The sequence below is a fragment of the Notamacropus eugenii genome, chromosome 6, assembly GCF_028372415.1.
Source record: "Notamacropus eugenii isolate mMacEug1 chromosome 6, mMacEug1.pri_v2, whole genome shotgun sequence".
In the NCBI taxonomy this organism is placed as follows: Eukaryota; Metazoa; Chordata; class Mammalia; order Diprotodontia; family Macropodidae; genus Notamacropus; species Notamacropus eugenii.
Genome location: NC_092877.1, coordinates 236,516,451 through 236,534,878, shown reverse-complemented (window position 1 = coordinate 236,534,878; position 18,428 = coordinate 236,516,451). Strand labels below are relative to the sequence as shown.

The 18,428-nt window shown below is 33.6% G+C and overlaps 1 protein-coding gene across 4 annotated transcripts in view; it reads left to right on the top strand.

Moving 5' to 3' along the window:
* GPC5 (glypican 5) overlaps positions 1–18,428 on the top strand; it is a 2,038,323-nt gene that overhangs the window by 674,095 nt on the left and 1,345,800 nt on the right. For all 4 annotated transcript variants that reach the window (XM_072622122.1, XM_072622124.1, XM_072622123.1 and 1 more), the window contains exon 6: positions 14,987–15,107. In XM_072622122.1, the coding sequence (XP_072478223.1) occupies positions 14,987–15,107 (121 nt within the window). The remainder of the gene's footprint in view (positions 1–14,986; positions 15,108–18,428) is intronic.

Here is an 18,428-nt window from a genome sequence, read left to right as displayed (position 1 = left end):
AACTGGGAAATAACAAATACATGTAATGGGGTATAGAAATCTATCTTGCCCTACAAGAAAAGAGAGAAGATGGGGATAAGGGAAGGGAGCGGTGTGATGGAAGGGAGGGCATATTGAGGAAAGGGGTAATCAGAATGCAAAGTGCTATGGGGTGGGAGGAAGGGAGAGATGGGAAGAAAATTTGGAACTCCAAATTTTGTGGAAATTAATGTTGAAAACTAAAAATAAATTAACAAACATTAAAAAAAGATTCTCCTATATGTGGATCATTTTGGATTTATTGTGTCAAGTCCTAGAAAAAGTCTTCTTTGTTGACACCCATGAATTCTAAAAAAATCAAATGAGTTTAAGCATTCATATAGAAAAAGCCAGTTGGATGAAAATGCATGTCACTGAGATTTTGACATGCAGTTGGACAAATAGTCTGTTGTGTTAATCCATAAATGCATATAGATTTGAGAAACAGTATAGATGGAAAACAAGCTTTTTCCAGAATTAAATATGAAAAGGAAATGGTATCCACATTTTTGAGATTATGAATCTTTTTAAGTTTAAATAAGTAAATATATATTTTACTTTGAAATATGAAACTATTGCAAGTTTTTATACGTATATAACTTATCTACTTCCATTGCCAGGCAGAGCTTATAAAAAAAAAATTTAAAAGACTGAACTTCTTGAGGGCAGGGATGCTTTTTGCCTTTGTACGCGAACTTTGTATGTAAATTATGTTTGGCATAGAACCTGGTACATGGTAGATATTTAATAAATACTTATTCATTCCACTTAACTAGACTTTTTGGAGAGAGGGTAGTTCTGACCTTTGGTTTCATTAGTATATGGAGCTCTTGGTGAGGAAACTATTTTTATCAATGCAGATTGGCAACCCTATTATAACTTTCAGTCTTAGAGAGTGTCTTTAACTTGGGCTGTTAAGTAAATTGCAGAAGGTCACACAGTCAGAACATGTTAGAAATGAGATTTGATTCAGGTCATCCTGACTGCAAGATCAGCTTTTTTTACCCTGTTTCATGTTGGCTCTAAATGCCCATTTATTCTACCTAAAAAGCATAACAGATTTCACTCATTTACTAATAAAAACTGAATAATTACTTTCACTTTTTCATTATAGTCTCATTCATCCCTCTCTAAATATGACAAATATCTTGTCCACTCTGCAACATAAAACTCCTCAAGAAAAAACCCATGGGCCTCAACTGGAAAAGGCAGGACAATATTTTAATATCTGACAAGCCAGAGACAGTGTTTATTCATATCTCAATAATTTTTCTGTCTCTGTTGAGTCTGAGACAAATGACAATTTTGTAGAATTCTCCCTCAGGTTTATTGAGACATTTTATAGGATAAGCTCTTCATAAAATATTGCTGCTAATAATTTGTATTGTTATTCTTCAGAAGATGTTTTAATTAACTCATTTAAATATACTCATTATTTATAAATACAAGCTATTTATTGTTTAAATGATAGAAGCATAAAATAAGATCTAGAAATATGAAGCAAAATCTTTTTGATCCAGCAAATATAGGAAACTTGGAATTTAAGTTTAGCTTTTCATTGTTATCTTCAAATATTTTTTATTATATTTTCAGGTACACATTATCAAATACCATTTACTGTATAAAATTGATTAAACAGGAAGACCACATAGGTTATAGGGTTCAGCTACTGCTCCCAAGAACTACTTCCATTTCATTGGAACGAAAAACTCTTGGAAGAGGAAATTCTCTCCCCTAATGTAAGTTGGAAACTTATAAAAGAGTTTTCTACAACACTGAGATGGCCAGTTTGTGCATATCACAAGAGAGGCTTTAACTCAAAGAAACAAAACCACAAATAACAACAAATAATTCCATTCAACAAATGTTTATTAAGTGCCTACATGAGGTTAAAAATATAGTCAGGACAATTCCAGGAACAGACTGAGTAATAAAGCTGCTATATGCACTTTGTCGTTTCTTAAGAGCACATATAGCTTTAATTTATTCTGCTAGGTTTCTATGCTTGATTTTTTTAATTGAAGTGGCTTAGAAATTATTTGTATATGTTTGGGATACATCAGTTAAAATATTATTTTTAAATTTTTATGAACCAGTACTGTGTCTGGTTTATGGTTAGAAGTATTTTTTGCCTGTGAAGATTCTCAAGTTTTAATGAGATTCATTTGTTGAATTCTCAAAGATATTTTGAGATCTGTATTTTTAATATGGGTATTTGTCACATGATAGTTTATTAAGGTTAGTAAGCACACATAAAACAACATTATAAAAATGAAAAATTTTGAAAGATGTGAAAATTCTAATTAATTCAATGATCAACCATGATTCCGGAAGAAATATGATGAAGAATACTAATTTTCTGTTAAGGAGTTGATAAACTAAATATGGAGAATCAAACATAATTTTGGATATGGCCAATATGGGGATTTGCCTTACCTGACTATGCATATGTGCCAGTTAGGTGGCACAGTGAACAGAGCACAAGACATGGAGTCAAGAAGACCTGTGTTCAAATTCCACCTAATAATAGTTCACATTTATGTAGCACTTATGTGACAGACACTGTGGTAAGTACTTTCCAATTATTAGCTCATGCTATTATTGTCCCCATTTTATAGACAAGGAAACTCAAACAGGTTAAGTGACTTACCCAGGGTCATACAGCTAATAGTCGTCGGGGGCCAGATTTGCATCCACTTCTTACTGACTCCAGTCCCAGAGGTCCATCTCCTTTGCCACCTAGCTGCATAAGATAATTTTTACTAGCTCTGTGACAATGGACAAATCACTTAACCTCTCAATTTTGTCGACTGTAAAATGATGATAATGCTAACACATTATCATCGTCTTCATTATACTTGTGTTTTCTCTTCATTTTTGGGGGGAGGGTTGGTAGAAAGAAAAAATAAATTCATGATTATCAGGAAAAAAACTCTGTAAATAAAGAAGAAATATTCTGGCTACCTATTCGTTTCTTGCTTGGCATTCAGTAGATACTAAATTTTTACAAACTGCAGAGTTGTTTCCTATTTTCTGCTATTCTCTTGTATAATCTGTATTGATCAATGAATCTATCCTTTTTAAGCATTACCTTTTGGTAATTTTTGGTCTCAATGAGTTGCTTTTGTAATTCCCTCCTCTCCTATCAAAATCTGCCTGAGGTGTTTGTTCATCACAGCTTTATTTTTATTTGATGGATGATTTCATGGGGATGTTGCCCATTGTGGCTTCCTTTAAAAAAAAATATCCTCAAATCTCCAACAGATTTCTTAATACCAGTACTCTGAGAAGCAACTTGAGAGAGTTTTATCATATTTAAAAATGTAAAATAATAGCACCATGGCAATTAAAAAGGTTTGAGAGACATAGATTCTGACTAATTGAACCATTTTATTTATAAGGCCAGCATGATATTAATTAAAGGATGGTCATTTGGCCATCTGTCTCAGACCAAAGACAATCATGATGGTAGGCTCAGGGGTTATGTGTTCTTTTGGAAAAGAGTGATAATCAACCCTGGTTAGCACAATGGGATATGGGCTGAGAGTGACATTGTATCATGCTTGGATAGAGAAACTCTCCATACCCAACCTTGAGTTATTCAGACAAAAATATCTGTCTCCACCCAAGCTTGATTGAACGGAATTTACCTGAGTCTAGAGATTTCTTGTAAGATTTGAGTTGGGTCTGATAGTAGAGAAATTTAGCTTGACCTTCAGAGACTGAGGTCTTGAAAACAGAAAAGAAAGGGGGAGTTCTCAGTCTTCCCAAATCATTAGTTATTAATAATCATTTCTCTCATACTTAGCTCCCAGGGTTGTTGTGAAAATCAAATGGGATATTTATTATAAAGTACTCAGTACAGTACCTGCAACATAGCAAGTGCTACATAAATGTTAATTTGTATTATTAGCGACCACCAAGTTTTGAGCAAGTAGGATCTGTAGGCAATGGATCGTATGAAATGCTTGCCTGGTTAAATCACCTTAAATGAGGTTCTCCTTGAGAGATGAAGACATGAGGAACACAAGATGGTTGAAACAAATCTGAAGGGATGAAAATGCCAGGAAGTGGATAAATTCTTAAGAACCTACTTTGCTCATCTGTAGAATGAGAGAGTTGTACTGAAGGATCTCTAACATCCTTTGTTAGTTCTAATATTGAAAGATTCTATGAGGTTTTTTGTTTGCTTGGTTTAAAGTTAGTTTGAAATAGGTTTCACTCTCCATTGTTGATTGGAGCAAAGGTAAATTTTGGCTAGTGACCCATTAGGGGTCAAGCAATCGACAGTAACAGTAAAGAATGGGAAATTGATAATTATTCTTAAAGGAACTTTGAAAGAAGAATGGAACATTTTTTTTTTTTTTGGTAAGAATTAAGTGCCAAGAGTTTGAGAGAGGATTTTAATACTGACACCTTTTCTCTTTCTCATATAACATTGAGTACTGAAAATGCTGTTTTCTTCTCTAAATAGTTGTAATCTGGCCATCAAATTGGGGAAAAAATAAAAAAGATGAATTTAGCATATCTTTTCCACAAATGGGGAAAAAAGCAAACAAAAAAACCCTTTAAATTCTAAACAAAAGAAAAATAGTACTTGGAAGGCACTTCAGTTCTGTTTTAGAAAAGGCTATCAGAGCAGAAACATGCCAAGAAATCATATGCAAAGTGAACTCTCTGGTTGTTTTATGTAAGAAGGCAGAGATAACATTGCTGCCTCAAAACATATGTCAATCTGCTGGAATTTATACAAAAAGCAAAAAGGCAAGGCATATGGTAATTGCATTCATAGCAGGACTCTGAAAAGCATCTGAGACAAACAATTGAGTGTGACTTATTAACCCAGCATACTTTTGCTATTTCATAGTTTATCTGACACCAGAAAAGGCCATCAGAGTATCTACATTTTCTACTAGGGAAAATTTCACTTTTCAGATCAGGGAAGAAAAGTCTACCAAGTTGCTTCTTGTCAGTGAATTGCTGGAACTGCAGTTGTTCTGAGGCAGACATAGCTTTTTCTTTTTGTATCCCCACCTGACCTTTATTTACTCCCATGTCCTTCTCATTATATATTGGTAATGATATTCACATTTATCATCTGCTTTGTATTCCTATCCAGGAGCATAGCTGTCATTTTGTGCTAATTTTCCATAAATTACTTAGTAAAAAAAAATAAAAAAGGCAACACTACTCAATAACCAGAAGTGAATAGTGTGACCCTTTGGTTTGTGATTTGTAGAGGTGTGTGACTGTGTACAGGTATTCAATATATCGGTATTGTGTCACACAGTGATCTTGAAATTGACTGACAATCTCAAATCTACATGAGATACCTGTTAAGTTTCCCAGAAAGCTGAAGTTTTTCTTTGGAAGAAATATAAAATGTCAAAGTTGTGTATCTGAGTTTTGTTATCCTAATAAATGTTTATCGACTGACTGACTGTTCTAAATAAAACACGATGGCTATTTTTCCCCCTGTGCCCCATTGTCTATTTAAAACAAAACTCATCTGTCCCCATTTGGAAACCAGACTTCCTTGTTTATAGCTAATTAGGCCTGACAGTTTCATATCGTCCAGTTGTTTGCATTGTTTTCCCAAGATAATTGACTTTGTTTTGGTTGATACCCTCAGTACATATTTCTGTACTTGTTTAGGGTAATTAATATTTTACAGTTTATTGCACCATTAAATAAAGGTATGGAAAAGTGATTATATTTCTAAAAAATTTCAAGAATTGCAGGAAGGATGTGATGTTGGTGCATTCTTTATTCAGACATAATGTACTTATAACTGCGTGGTGTTTACTTATTTCTGACATAATAAGAATTTATTCTCTCCATCATAAGTGCATGATTCCGTTGAGGTACCTAGTTTAAATGAATTATTTCCCTCTGAGCTCAGTTTCTTCCATTTTAGTGCAGGAGAATTTGCTGTCAGTAGAAGACATTTGCTTCTTCAAAGGATCTTGCATAATTTCTTTTACCTTTCCTAGAATATACACCTTCCAGAATCTAGAAGTATGCAGATGAGGCTATTACATAGACTATATGATAAAAAAAATGTATGAATAGAGAAATCAGATACCAGGTGTATATAGACAAAAACTAGTTACTGTTATTCAAAAACTAGTGTTTTCATTTCTTGTGTAAATTACTTTGTTTTTATTAGCAAAAATTCTTTGACCTACAGCAAATATTTGTAAAAATGATTTGTTTTCTTTTTTGTTTACGTTACATGTAGATCATCATCATCTGAATCATCATGCTTGTGATGCCACAAGGAATTTTGCAGGAGGCTGACCTGATACAGCCGTTACACTCTCATAATCTGAACCCTTCCTAGGTTTTTAGGTTTCGCTTTATTATTACCTTTGTGTCATGCAGACTTCAGCCAAAGAACATGGTTATTGATTTCTCATCTTTCTTAAGAGAGTCTTCTCGCTGTTGACCCTCTCCTACTCTTTCAGCTATTTACTACTTATCCTCATTTTATTCTTTTATTACTTGGGTCCTGACTGGGAATATTCAAATGGCTTTGATGCCTTTGTCAGGGCCCCAATTTGGGATCTTTCTTTCCTCTCATTCCCATAAGAGTTTGTCTCTTGTGTATCCCATTCTATTCTGTTCTAGATACTAGTTTCAAACAATCTGATAAATGTATTTATGCAAAGGTGTCAATATCTGACTAATATAATTTCTTACCTCTTTGTGAGACCTTTATATTTCAAAAGAGAACATTTCCTTCACAACCCAGACAGCTAAAACCTCTAGTTGTGGAATTTCAGTCATCAATGATAAGCTGTTAGGGATGATATATATATTCTCACAGTGAAGAATCATAAGCCTTTCCTGTCTCCACAAATCTGAAGATATAGAAAACTGTTCATCTGTAAATTTCATAAGAATTTTATCTATACTTTGAGTCTAAGACCCTGACAAAAAAAAGAAAAATCTCAAATAGAATTAAACCAAGAACACATCCTAGGGTGCTGATTACAAACCTTTCCCTACATCCACACTGATATCTTACAGTCCAGTTCAGTCATTTTTCTGTCATGTCCAACTCTTTGTGATCCTATTTTGGGGTTTTCTTGGCAATGTTACTGGAGTGGTTTGCTGTTTTATTTTTCAGTTCATTTTACAGATGAGGAATGGAGGCAAACAGGGTTAAGTTACTTGCCTAAAGTAAGTGTGTGACACCAGATTTGAACTCATAAAGATGGGTTTTTCCAATTCCAAGTCCAGTTCTTTATACATGGTGCCACTTAGCTGGTCTTAGAATCCATTCTGCTTAAGTGGAGAACTTAGTACTTTAAAAACAAGCAAGTTAATCGTGTTTACCTCTCAATTGTATCAAGCTGAAATCTACCCTGTCACTTCTGAGTTGTTTTTTTTTCTTCCTTCTGGGGTTAAGAAAAATAAATTGAGTCTCTGTTCTACACAACAACCCTTCAAACAATTGAAGATAGTTATTCTACTTCCTATAAGACTTCTCTTCTTTAAGCTAAATTTGTCCAAGTTTCTTGAAATATATGACATGATTTTCAGTCAGTCTCCTCATTATCTCAGTAATCCTTCATCATATATGCTCAAAGTTATCAAAATCCAGAATTAAAAGCAACATTTTTTAAAGGATCTGATATTGACATCATATCATAGTATTCATTCTTGGACAATATGTTTCTGTTAATGTTGGTTAAGTTCCAGTAGACTTTTTGGAAGCTACATCACGCTACTGCCCCTTAATTAGCTTTCGATAAACAACTTAACCACACTTGTCCTCGGTTTGTTCATCTATAAAATGAAGGAGTTGGATGTTCTAAGGCCTGGCTTTCTCTTAGATCTCTAAGGTTTTTCTCAGCTCTAAAACTCCAGGATTCTAATTTCATTAAGCACATGAGCAGATTTCCACTTTTCTCCAATGGGAAAAAAAATCCTATTAGGCCTTGGGCCAACAAATGAATGCCAGGTGTTGTGACTGATATAAGTGCAGTTCTGTCTGAAGGCAGAGGGTTGGAATCAATCACCTCTCAATGGGTCTTCCTATGGTTATAATATTTTTTAAAAAAGTGCTGCAAAAAATCCCAAGTTTGAATAACATACCATTCTCAAGAATCCTTCAAGAGAAGAGAGAGAGAAGAAAGATAGAAATTCTCCCACTACCTGTGAGGGTTTTCTTTTGTGTTGTCTTTTTACATGTATTTGGACTAATATGCAAACTGGAATAGTAGCAGATATAATCAAATTAGTCCTATTTGAATATTGTCACAAGCATGCCACCAAATGAGTAGTAAGTGTGATTAAAATTCATTCAGCATGCTTGCACAGTCCCCACAGTACAAAACATCAACACCTTTGTAATGAGTTATCTCTCCAAAGATTCTGGGAGAGAAGTAAACTTTTCAGCTCTGATGAGGTGCGTGCATGAGCCCTTGGTTTCAGATGAGGGTACATCAACTTCTATGAATTATCTCTCTGTGTTGATCTGTATGAATTTAGAGGCATTTTAATAGTGTCATTCATTTTTGTTTGGGGAGCAGGATCCCCTAGAAACAGAGGAGCTGATGGATACTATGTAGAGTAAATAGCCAAGGCTGACAGAAATACTTTTCCTGAGGCCAATTGTAACTAACTGGAAACATAGACTAAAACATGGGGTTGTTTTTTTTTCTCCTTCATTTTTTAAGTGAGACTTTTGTGAAATGTAAAGATTATCTGTGGTAAATTACCTTTCATTTCTGGTAACAAATGAGATAATTTCTCAATAGAAAGAGACAGTATGTAAAATCTGCTCATTAGTTTACTAAGTGTGTATGGAAACAATTATTTTCGCTCAAGCATCTGCCACATGATGGGCTTGAAAATACTCTGTAATTTAAAAGTTCTCCCACTGTGTGTATGTTTGTTTTTATTATGCATTATATTGGTAGGATGTCCTTGGGTTGTTTAATTGGAATTCTGTGCTGGAAGTAATGGAATCACTGTATTTAATAACTGACTTGTAATATTTCTGATGGAGCAGATGGTTTTGTTTTCTGAAGATGAATTTGCATCAGTATACCTTTTTTAGGAGTTTTAGCACTTTTTAAAGTGCTAAAGCTCTTAGTAGTTTATGTGACTTGGGGTTCTGCTAAAATCCAGTCAGGTTTGCTTATTCAAATTTGCACTATTATTTAATTTGATTCACTTTATATTTCAACTTAGTATTTTATCTTTGTTAGTAGTGAGGTAACATTTAATTTGTTAATTAGTAGTTACTTGCTGTACGTCAGTATGTGACAGCAAAGTAAGGCAGGGAATTTCAGGGGCAAAGTAGCTATTATACACCATCATAAAAACAACTAAGAGTTAAAATTTATTTAAAGGGTTGCAATGTTTGAAATAAAATGAGAGAATGGATAAAACTGGGTTGACATAACACTTTGGGGTTATGTTTCGTAATGTGAATTCAGATCACCATTTAAATTTTGAAACTGTTAGCTTAAATGATGCAAACCCTTAGATCTTAGGACTTTTCCGTGGAATGAACCAATATTAATATTTCATTCTAACACTTATTTTTCTATTAACGAACTTGGGAATTTTCAAGTAGTCTAAGGTGAAGGAGGAAAATACTATGCATTCCCTTACAGCATGAACACCATTAGATGGATAGCTAAAGGATTTATTAAGTACATTCTAATAAAGTGTGTGTGCCACAACCTGTGATTAGTGCTGGAGATATCAATATGAGAAAGCAGGAAAGCAGGATAGTCCTGCCCTCAAGGAACCTAAATTTTAATAGGGGAAGCAGCAGATAAAGGGAAGCTCGGAAGTGGTGGGGAGGGGCATTTGAGCTGGGGCATGGTGTGGAGAATGCTTACCCTTGAGGAAACAGGTTTTTTATTTTTTTCAAGACGGTGGGTTTATGTTCCAGTCATTACTGTTAATGAATAAGGGAAGTCTTCAATCTTGACTCATGATTTAGTGCTTGTTGCACATGTGGAAATATCTTCCGTCAAGAGCATACAGCTGGTGGCTTTAGAAACTGTCACAGAGCTGCAGACTTTGGTCACCTGGTTAAATTGGCAGGCATAAAATGCTGTCCTGCCAAATGAGTGGCTGGGGTTGAAGACTTATTAAAAATCTGTGACTTAATGAGTCTGTCCATCCTAACTCTGGATGTAATTACTTTCTTGGTTTGGCCTGACAGAAAAGGTTGCCATCATTTGCTCAACATTCCAGTTTGTCAATAGACAAATTATGATATTATTATATCATCATGTGGAGGAAAATGACATGATATTTGTCATCATGTATAACAAATGTTTCCCCAACATGAACTTAATAAGATTTAGGACACTGAAAGTTTAAAAAGGGAGAACATCCTCACTAATTTTTGTCATTAGGTCTCATTAGTTTAAGTCAAGATACATAATGCTATGCTTTCAACATAAATTATCTCCTATCTAGCATGAGAACATATGAAGAAGAAATTAATTTACAAGGATGGTTCTGTTACCGTACAGATGAACTGAGATGGTTGAATCTCAAAAGGTTTAGCCATTTTGAATTGATTTTACAAATATTTCTATTTTCTCAGTCTTTGGACCAACGTATCATAAAATGTTATCCCCATAAAATCTAGCACATAAAATTAATCATATAGGCTTCTTTCTATCCTGAAAGTTCCAAGATTAGAACCTTAAGTATAGGAGGGAAAAAAAAAACTGTTCAAAGGCTATGTATAGACAGAATATTCCAAAGGTACTAAATTGTTTGAGAAAACATTTTTTTATTATTTTGTTCATTGTGTTATAACCCAGAATCTCAAAACCATTGACATAGTTTAAATGAATTGTTCTCTCTTATAAAAGTGTTTCATGATATGTGCATACTACGAAAGCCTACCCCTGAATACAGCTAGCATCCATGAGAGCCATGCACTTACTTAAACACATTTTAAGAAATGTCTTATAAAGTCATAGGTAGGGAATGTTGGGACTGCTAAATATCTTAAGAGTATTTATGGCATCCAGTCTTCTGTCTGTCATCCACCTAGGGTAATGATATAAAAAAGCAAATCCAAATTACCAAAATCTAGGCTTAGAAAAACTAACACCCACTCTCAAACTTTACCCTCCAACAAAGATCGAAATAGTGGTTTAATGAACATGAAAGAGAAAGACCATCCTTTTTCTTTGTGTAGGGGGAGGCTCATCTGGCATCAATTGTGAGCCACTCACACACTCTCCCAGAGTGACTGTTCCAAAGGCTTACCTAAATCATCTGAGACAGGTACTGTTTAGCCTATATTTAATGAATTCCAGTTGCAATGTCAAAGTCCAGATGTATTTTGCTGAAATTGTAGAGGTGCTCTTCAAAATAGCCCACTTTTAGAATAAATTCAAAGCTAAATCCTATTACATTCAAAGTGAAGTGAAATCAGTGTCAATTCATGGGACGCAGCCTCATTTTCAAACAGGAAATTTCAATGAAGTCAAGAGTAACTACTTCCTAGCAGTATTCGTAGCTACAGATTTATTAGTGTATCACATGAATATTCATATGTTGAACACAGAATGAACTGGAATATTGTTAATCATCATTTTAAAATATTTTTATAGAATACAAATATATCAGTGTGTACATTTTTCTGTGCTGATGAAAATGAATAGTACTTTGGGACCAAGTATGCCTATTAAACTGATGTGATACATTGCCAGGCCTACATAGAAGAAATGAGCACAGATGGTGAGTCTATTACTTCTCTAACAAGAAATTCGTCTTTCTCTCTCATTTTTTTTTCTCCCTCTCATTGAAATCTGAACAGCATTTTCTCAAGTCATGAAACCTCTGTGGAAATCCTTACTGTGTTTTATCCATTACTTGTACATTAGTAGGGGGAAAAGGCCCCAAAGTGATTAATGACTTATTAAAACTTTGTAATGAGAGAACTCTCAAACTGAGTGTCTATCATATTTTTTTCTTTCCATTTGAGAAATATATTTTGCATGTAAATGAAAGTCTATTGGGAAAGAATTTTTGTATCATGCTAAGATTCCAATTTGCTCATTTAGTGCTGACAGAATCATTTAGCCCATGTTAAAGTATACCAATGTGTGTCTGCATAGACATTTGCTAACGATTCAGTTGTTGAATATGTGGATGTGTAAAAAAGAATGTTAAGAAATTTTTTTAAAAAAATGAAAATGTGAAAGATAAACATTATCTTTAGTGGGTGATATTTTATTTAGACCATTTTCATGTTTTATACTCCACTTTATTGGAAAGGGGAAGATATTCTTATTTGATGATGGACTTTGTCTATATAGAGGCATAGTAATAGTAATTATGTTACATGGATATGGAAAGCAATTCTATATATGGGTGGCTTAATTAAGACAATTTATTTTTTGTTTTATTCAAATGAAATAAAACTAGGAAAGGTGGTTGAGACCAATTATGGGTTCTTCACACAAATATAACTGTGAAATTTTAAATAATTGATTATTCTGATATAGAATCATTGGGTGTGATGACTTCATTTGATGAATCCTGGGTAAATCAACATTTCTTCACTTGTCTCATTAATCAGAGCAACTCAGAATTACAGTATATAAAATGAAGGTGGTATCCTCCACTTGCTTCAATTTACAGGTGATGTCAAGAAATCAAGTTCGTAGACCAAAATTATCTACCAAAAGGTAGAACTGGGGCTACAGTCTATATACTAAATCCTCCAATAAAATATACATATTTTTGCCAATTAATATAGTCTAGAGATTATAAAATATATTGTGCAGGTCTTAAAATAATTGTATCTTAGGCATAGATTTATTCAATTTTTAATTGAAATTAAAATAGATTATCTTTAGGACGTCAAATCAGTGTTTCCCACTAATATCAAATGGATTTTAGTTAAAGCTCAGTGACAGTCATCTCTGTGCTGTGTGGAAAGTGACACTGTGTTTGTCTTACTTTCTTATTCAAAAAAAGAGATACATTTTCTTTTTTCACTGCCTTAATTTCATAACAGATCCCTCCTTCACCCTCTCCTAGAGATCCAATCTTTATAACAAAGGAAAAAAAGAAGGGAAAAAAGGTAAACAAAACCAACCAACACGATAAGTCTCACATTATCTCCTGTGTTCCATACCTGCAAAAAATGAAAAAGTGTGTGTTCTTATATCTCTTTTTTGAGCCAGTATTGATTATTGTAATTTTGTAGCCTTCCTTTCCAGCTTTTGGATGTTTTCACTTGTAGCAAATTGGAATATTTAGCAATAAAATTAGGAAACTGATTTATAATTTTGATTTGACATTAGTATGTACTTTTTTCTATATATAGGCACATACATATATGTACATATATACTCCCTATGTATGTTTGTATATGCACATATATGTATACAGACGCATATACTCTCTATGTATATGTGTATATACACACACATACATATGTATATATGTGTGCACACACATACACAAACCCAAAACATGTTTACAAATTTGTAAAGGCAAAAATTGTGTCTTAGGCTTCTTTTTCCTCTCAGCACCTTAATACTTCTTAAATGTGCTAAGGTCTCCAAGAATATTTGGGGGTCATGGTATCATTGATGACAGTGATAGTGATGCTGATAAAATTCTTGCTGATTGTTAACTGAGTTAAGATTATATGGGTATTAAAATTTTGCCAGGGTGGTGCCTACATAATTTTTTTAAACAACTTTATATAAATTCCCTAATTTTTAATGTGAAGATATCCCAAAATTGTTCAAGGTTGAGATTGATGAAAAACACGTTTTCTTTGTATACAAAACTTTTGCTGTTTGCAACCAGTCATAAGTACTGATGGATCATGCTTTTGTAGATGTTCTAGTCAGCTATTTTTAATGTGTTCATGAATTTGCTTCATATAGTCATATTACTTTTGTGAATTATTTTATACATGACACTTAAACTTACTTATGTTCATCAAGTAATTGGCATTATATAAGATAAATTTTTAAAATTCCTATTATTAAATAATAGATTAAAATATAGATTATATATTATAATAATCCATATCTATATATAATCTATATATCTATAATCTATATCTATCTAATCTATAAGATATAGATTATATATAGATAGATTATTAAATACAATATAGATTAAAATATATGCCCAGCTAGACAAGCCTACAGAAAGTTTAATGAAATGCTAATGTTATATTAATATTTTCCAGTGCATTAGGAATTATTATAGTAATAATTATTCCTCTCAATCAGGATTTTTAACATAAAATTCAATTTGTAGAAAACAAATAGAATGATAGACTCATAACAGGGATGGGGAACATGTGGCTACTTATAGCATAAAGGCCACTTGGGATTTTAAATATATTTTTTTAATATCCTCAATTTACAAATAAAAACAAAGCAAAACAAAAAAACGACAACTAAGGCCCAGAAAGCAGAAACATCTTGCCTAGGACTGCATAACAAACGAATAGCAGAGTTATTTCTACACTAAGGTTCTGAACTTTAAGTTACTAATTATCATTCTCATATTCAGATTGTTTATTCTACCAAAAACATTATTAAAACTCTGCAATCATATTCTTCCCCGTTAAGATAGAAATAATTTTATAAGTGTTGTATATCTTCATGACAATATTGTCTCAACTTATCTACTTCAAAAGATATGCTGCATTGGTAAAAACTGATCTTCATTTTTAACAGAAAAATTACCAATTTCAGAAACAATTCTAGATGTAATTCTTATATTTATGGAAATGGTGCTTCAAAGAAAAGAAGAGAATTTGAAAATTGTTTTATGAAATATACTTTTCAAAGCAAAACTATTACCTTACATAAAAATGTACTGAATGAAATTTTATTAAAATGACAATGAAATATCACACTGGATATGCCTTAAATAGCAGTCACAAATAATTCTCATGATATATATTTTAAATGATGTATTTCTTTCTCTTCCTTAGCTATACTCATCGTGTGGTTGGAAATGGAATAAAAGCCCAGTCTGGAAATCCAGAAGTGAAAGTTAAAGGGACTGATCCTGTCATAAACCAAATTATTGATAAACTGAAGCACATTATTCAGGTAAGTAAACTTTCCTTTGGAGATAACCAGGAGCTGTTGATGCCCACGCATTAAAATGATCAATACAAATAATGATGAAATTAGGCTTGATTCTTTTAATTAATGCTATAGCTTGATATGTGTGTTACTCCCTCTTGAAATTATGAAACTGCATGAAATAAGTGTGCCTATGTTATTGCTAATTATTTAGTTCAGTGTTTTGCATATGGATTATGAAAGTGAAAAGTTAGCCTAATGCTAGGACCTTCTGTACCTGAGAGTTTCAAGATAACTCCTCAGCATTATAATCAATGATAGGAATCCCTGGATAAACCTTGATCCTCTAGACATGTGAAGTCCTGTCCTTACTCTCATCAGCGATTGAGGATAACACATATGAGAAAAAAGGAAGCTGCCAAAGTCACCTTCTTTGTTGCACTCGAGACTTTGAAGTTTGCAGTTGCATTTATTTTTAAAAAGTAAGCTTAAAAAGTTAGAAATAGGTATAATTTTGAGGCATTTATTTCCTGTGCTGCTGATTTTTGAACAAATATATGTATATACATACATGCAAACACATATGTATATGCATATGTTTACATTCATGTGTATGTGTATATCCACACATACAAACTTGTATGTGTATATATGTGTGTCTGTAGATATATGTGTACATATTCCTGTGTATATGTGTACATAGTGATATGCACACATGTCTACACATCTACATGTGTATACTGTATACATACATATATGTACGCATATAACCTCTATAGAAAATAAGTTATAGAATAAAAGTTATTGTTTATGAATAATTCTGCCTCATACTAAAAATGTCAAGGCTTCATTTTATGTTAGGCTTGCTTTTCACTTATGTTGTTAGGAAAGAAAACATAACTTATCCATATGTTTCCTCAGTGTTTGAATAATATCAATGATGTGGGTGCCAGTTTTGCCAAATTATTAAATTCTATTAGCCAAAATCAAATGTTATTCCTCATTTTAGTGACAGTCTATAATGTTGAATAGTTAGGAGACCTGATAGGAGGGATTTTCTAATGGGTTCTTCATTTTATACCCCAAATTATGAATGTTTTTCCACTTCACTTTTTTAAAGTAAAACCTGGTTTGGTTTGGTTTTTGTATCAGAAGATCATATATTTATAAATGAAATAGACCTCACAGTTTACCTAGTACAATTTCCCCTCATCCCCATTTTATAATTGAGCAAGCAGAGATGCAGAAAAGTTAAATGATAGGTCATATGGAGGAATCAGTGCAGTGATTTGAACCCAAGTTCTCTGACTTTGAAGGTTCTAGTTTGGTTTGGTTTTTGTTTATAGCAAAATGGAAGTAGTGGGATGAATTGGAAAGAATGGTATATATAGAAGTAGAGGACCTGGGGTGGAATCTAGACTCTTTAAATGCTGTGTGACCCAGGGCAATGATCTCACTCTCTAAGACTCAGCTTTGTCTTTTATAAAATGAGAGGGTTGGGCTAGAAGATCTTTATAGTCCCTTTTGGCAATACACGCATGTGTCTGTGAGAAATCCATGCTACCATTTGCATAATCTTTTCTTATTTTCTGCTGGAAAAAGTCATTTCTTACAACTAGTTTTCTAAGTGTGTTTCACAATCCCTGGCAGTTTCAAAGCATAATGCTTTACAACTGAAGGATTCTTTGAACCAATCTGCTTATAGTGTCCTTTCACCTGGAGCTCCCATGGGGGTAGATGTTGAATGGGTGACCCTGCATTTTTGCCGCTGCTCAAAGAAGCTTTTCAACTAATGATGCCAAATCACCATTAGCATCAGGACTCTGTTGGCCTCTAGTTCATGGCTAACAAATGGTATTAATGATACAGGTAGACCTCCCAAAATGGGAGGAGAGGTACCACATAGAGCTAACAAAGTGCATTCTGAATGGGATAGACCCACACCAAACTGAAGAAATACAAACAGGGTAGACAGCCACCTTTACCCTTAGGGAGAAGGAAGATAATAACTTGCTCACAATTTAGCCCATCTTACCTTCTTTCTATGTGGGGTTCAAAATAGAAATCCCTCAAAGTATCTGAGAGAGAAGTACACACACACACACACACACACACACACACACACATACATCATATATACACAACCTACATTTGTTCCTCTTGTTATGAGTAACCATACTCATTTCATTCTGAATTACTTCGCATTGTAATGTGGGTTTGCATCTCCAACTTGTGGTTCAGAGAACTGGGGTTTAATTATGTCTTTCTAGCTATGTAGAGTGAACATAGTGTAGGACTTAACTGTGGTTTAACATAAAATGTTTTCCTGGAGGATTTTCTCTTTTAATTTCTACTGGCATGATTAGATTGGAAATATATTCATTGTAGAGGTTAACGGAAACCAATTTATTCCTAGTGAGGTATTGCTAAAACACAAGTCCCTTTGGTGCCCTCTGGCAGCTCTGCCCAGTTTCAATAAGAATTTGTGGTTGTAAAGGGGCTCTCACTGCTGACAAAATTTGTTCCAAGCCCTAGAGCTGATGACTGTTGTACTTCCCTGCATCAAAGCGCAGTTAAAGGGATCCTCCCTAATGATAGTGCCCAAAAGGCTCACAAAATTCACTTTCTGTCTGTAAGGCTGCATTATTTGTTTGCAAGAGTGAGGGTTACAGAAGAAGGGATAGTAAGGGCACATATTAAAATATAAGCTACAAGTCATTTTGATGTCAGTCTCATTTTGGTGTCAAACCCACCTAATCATTTTCAGATGTTAGCATTAAATGAATTTGTAAGTGGTACTAGACTCATTTCTTCCAGGAGTGTCATGGAATACTGTCATTCCATACTTGTATAATGAAGAAGAAAACTCTCCCTAATTCTCTTTGACAAATTAAAAAAGCATTGGTTAATCATCCACTGTATGTAAAATGCTAGCTATACAAAAAATGAATAGGATACAATCCCATCCCTCAGGAAACTTACATTCTAGTATGAAATATGGGTCATGCACACTCCAAAATTTCAGTTCTTCAAGGTTATGTCATAAAAAAAAAAAAAACAAGCAAACACATCCAACTGTATACCTCTGTAGATTGTGCATAGTAGAGAGCTAACCTCAAAACCAGGGGGATTCATGCTAATTGTGCTACCCTGGACAATTCACTTAATATTTAGGTGTTGTATGTATCTTTCAGACTATAAATTTCAGAGAAGATATCAACCTGCATTGATAGAGAAAGTTTCCTCACCCAGGAGTTTTATATACCAATGCAATCCTAAATTAAGTCGATTGTCTTCTCTCTACCTAATTCTATTTTCTCTGTCCTTACCTCTCTATGGAAATAG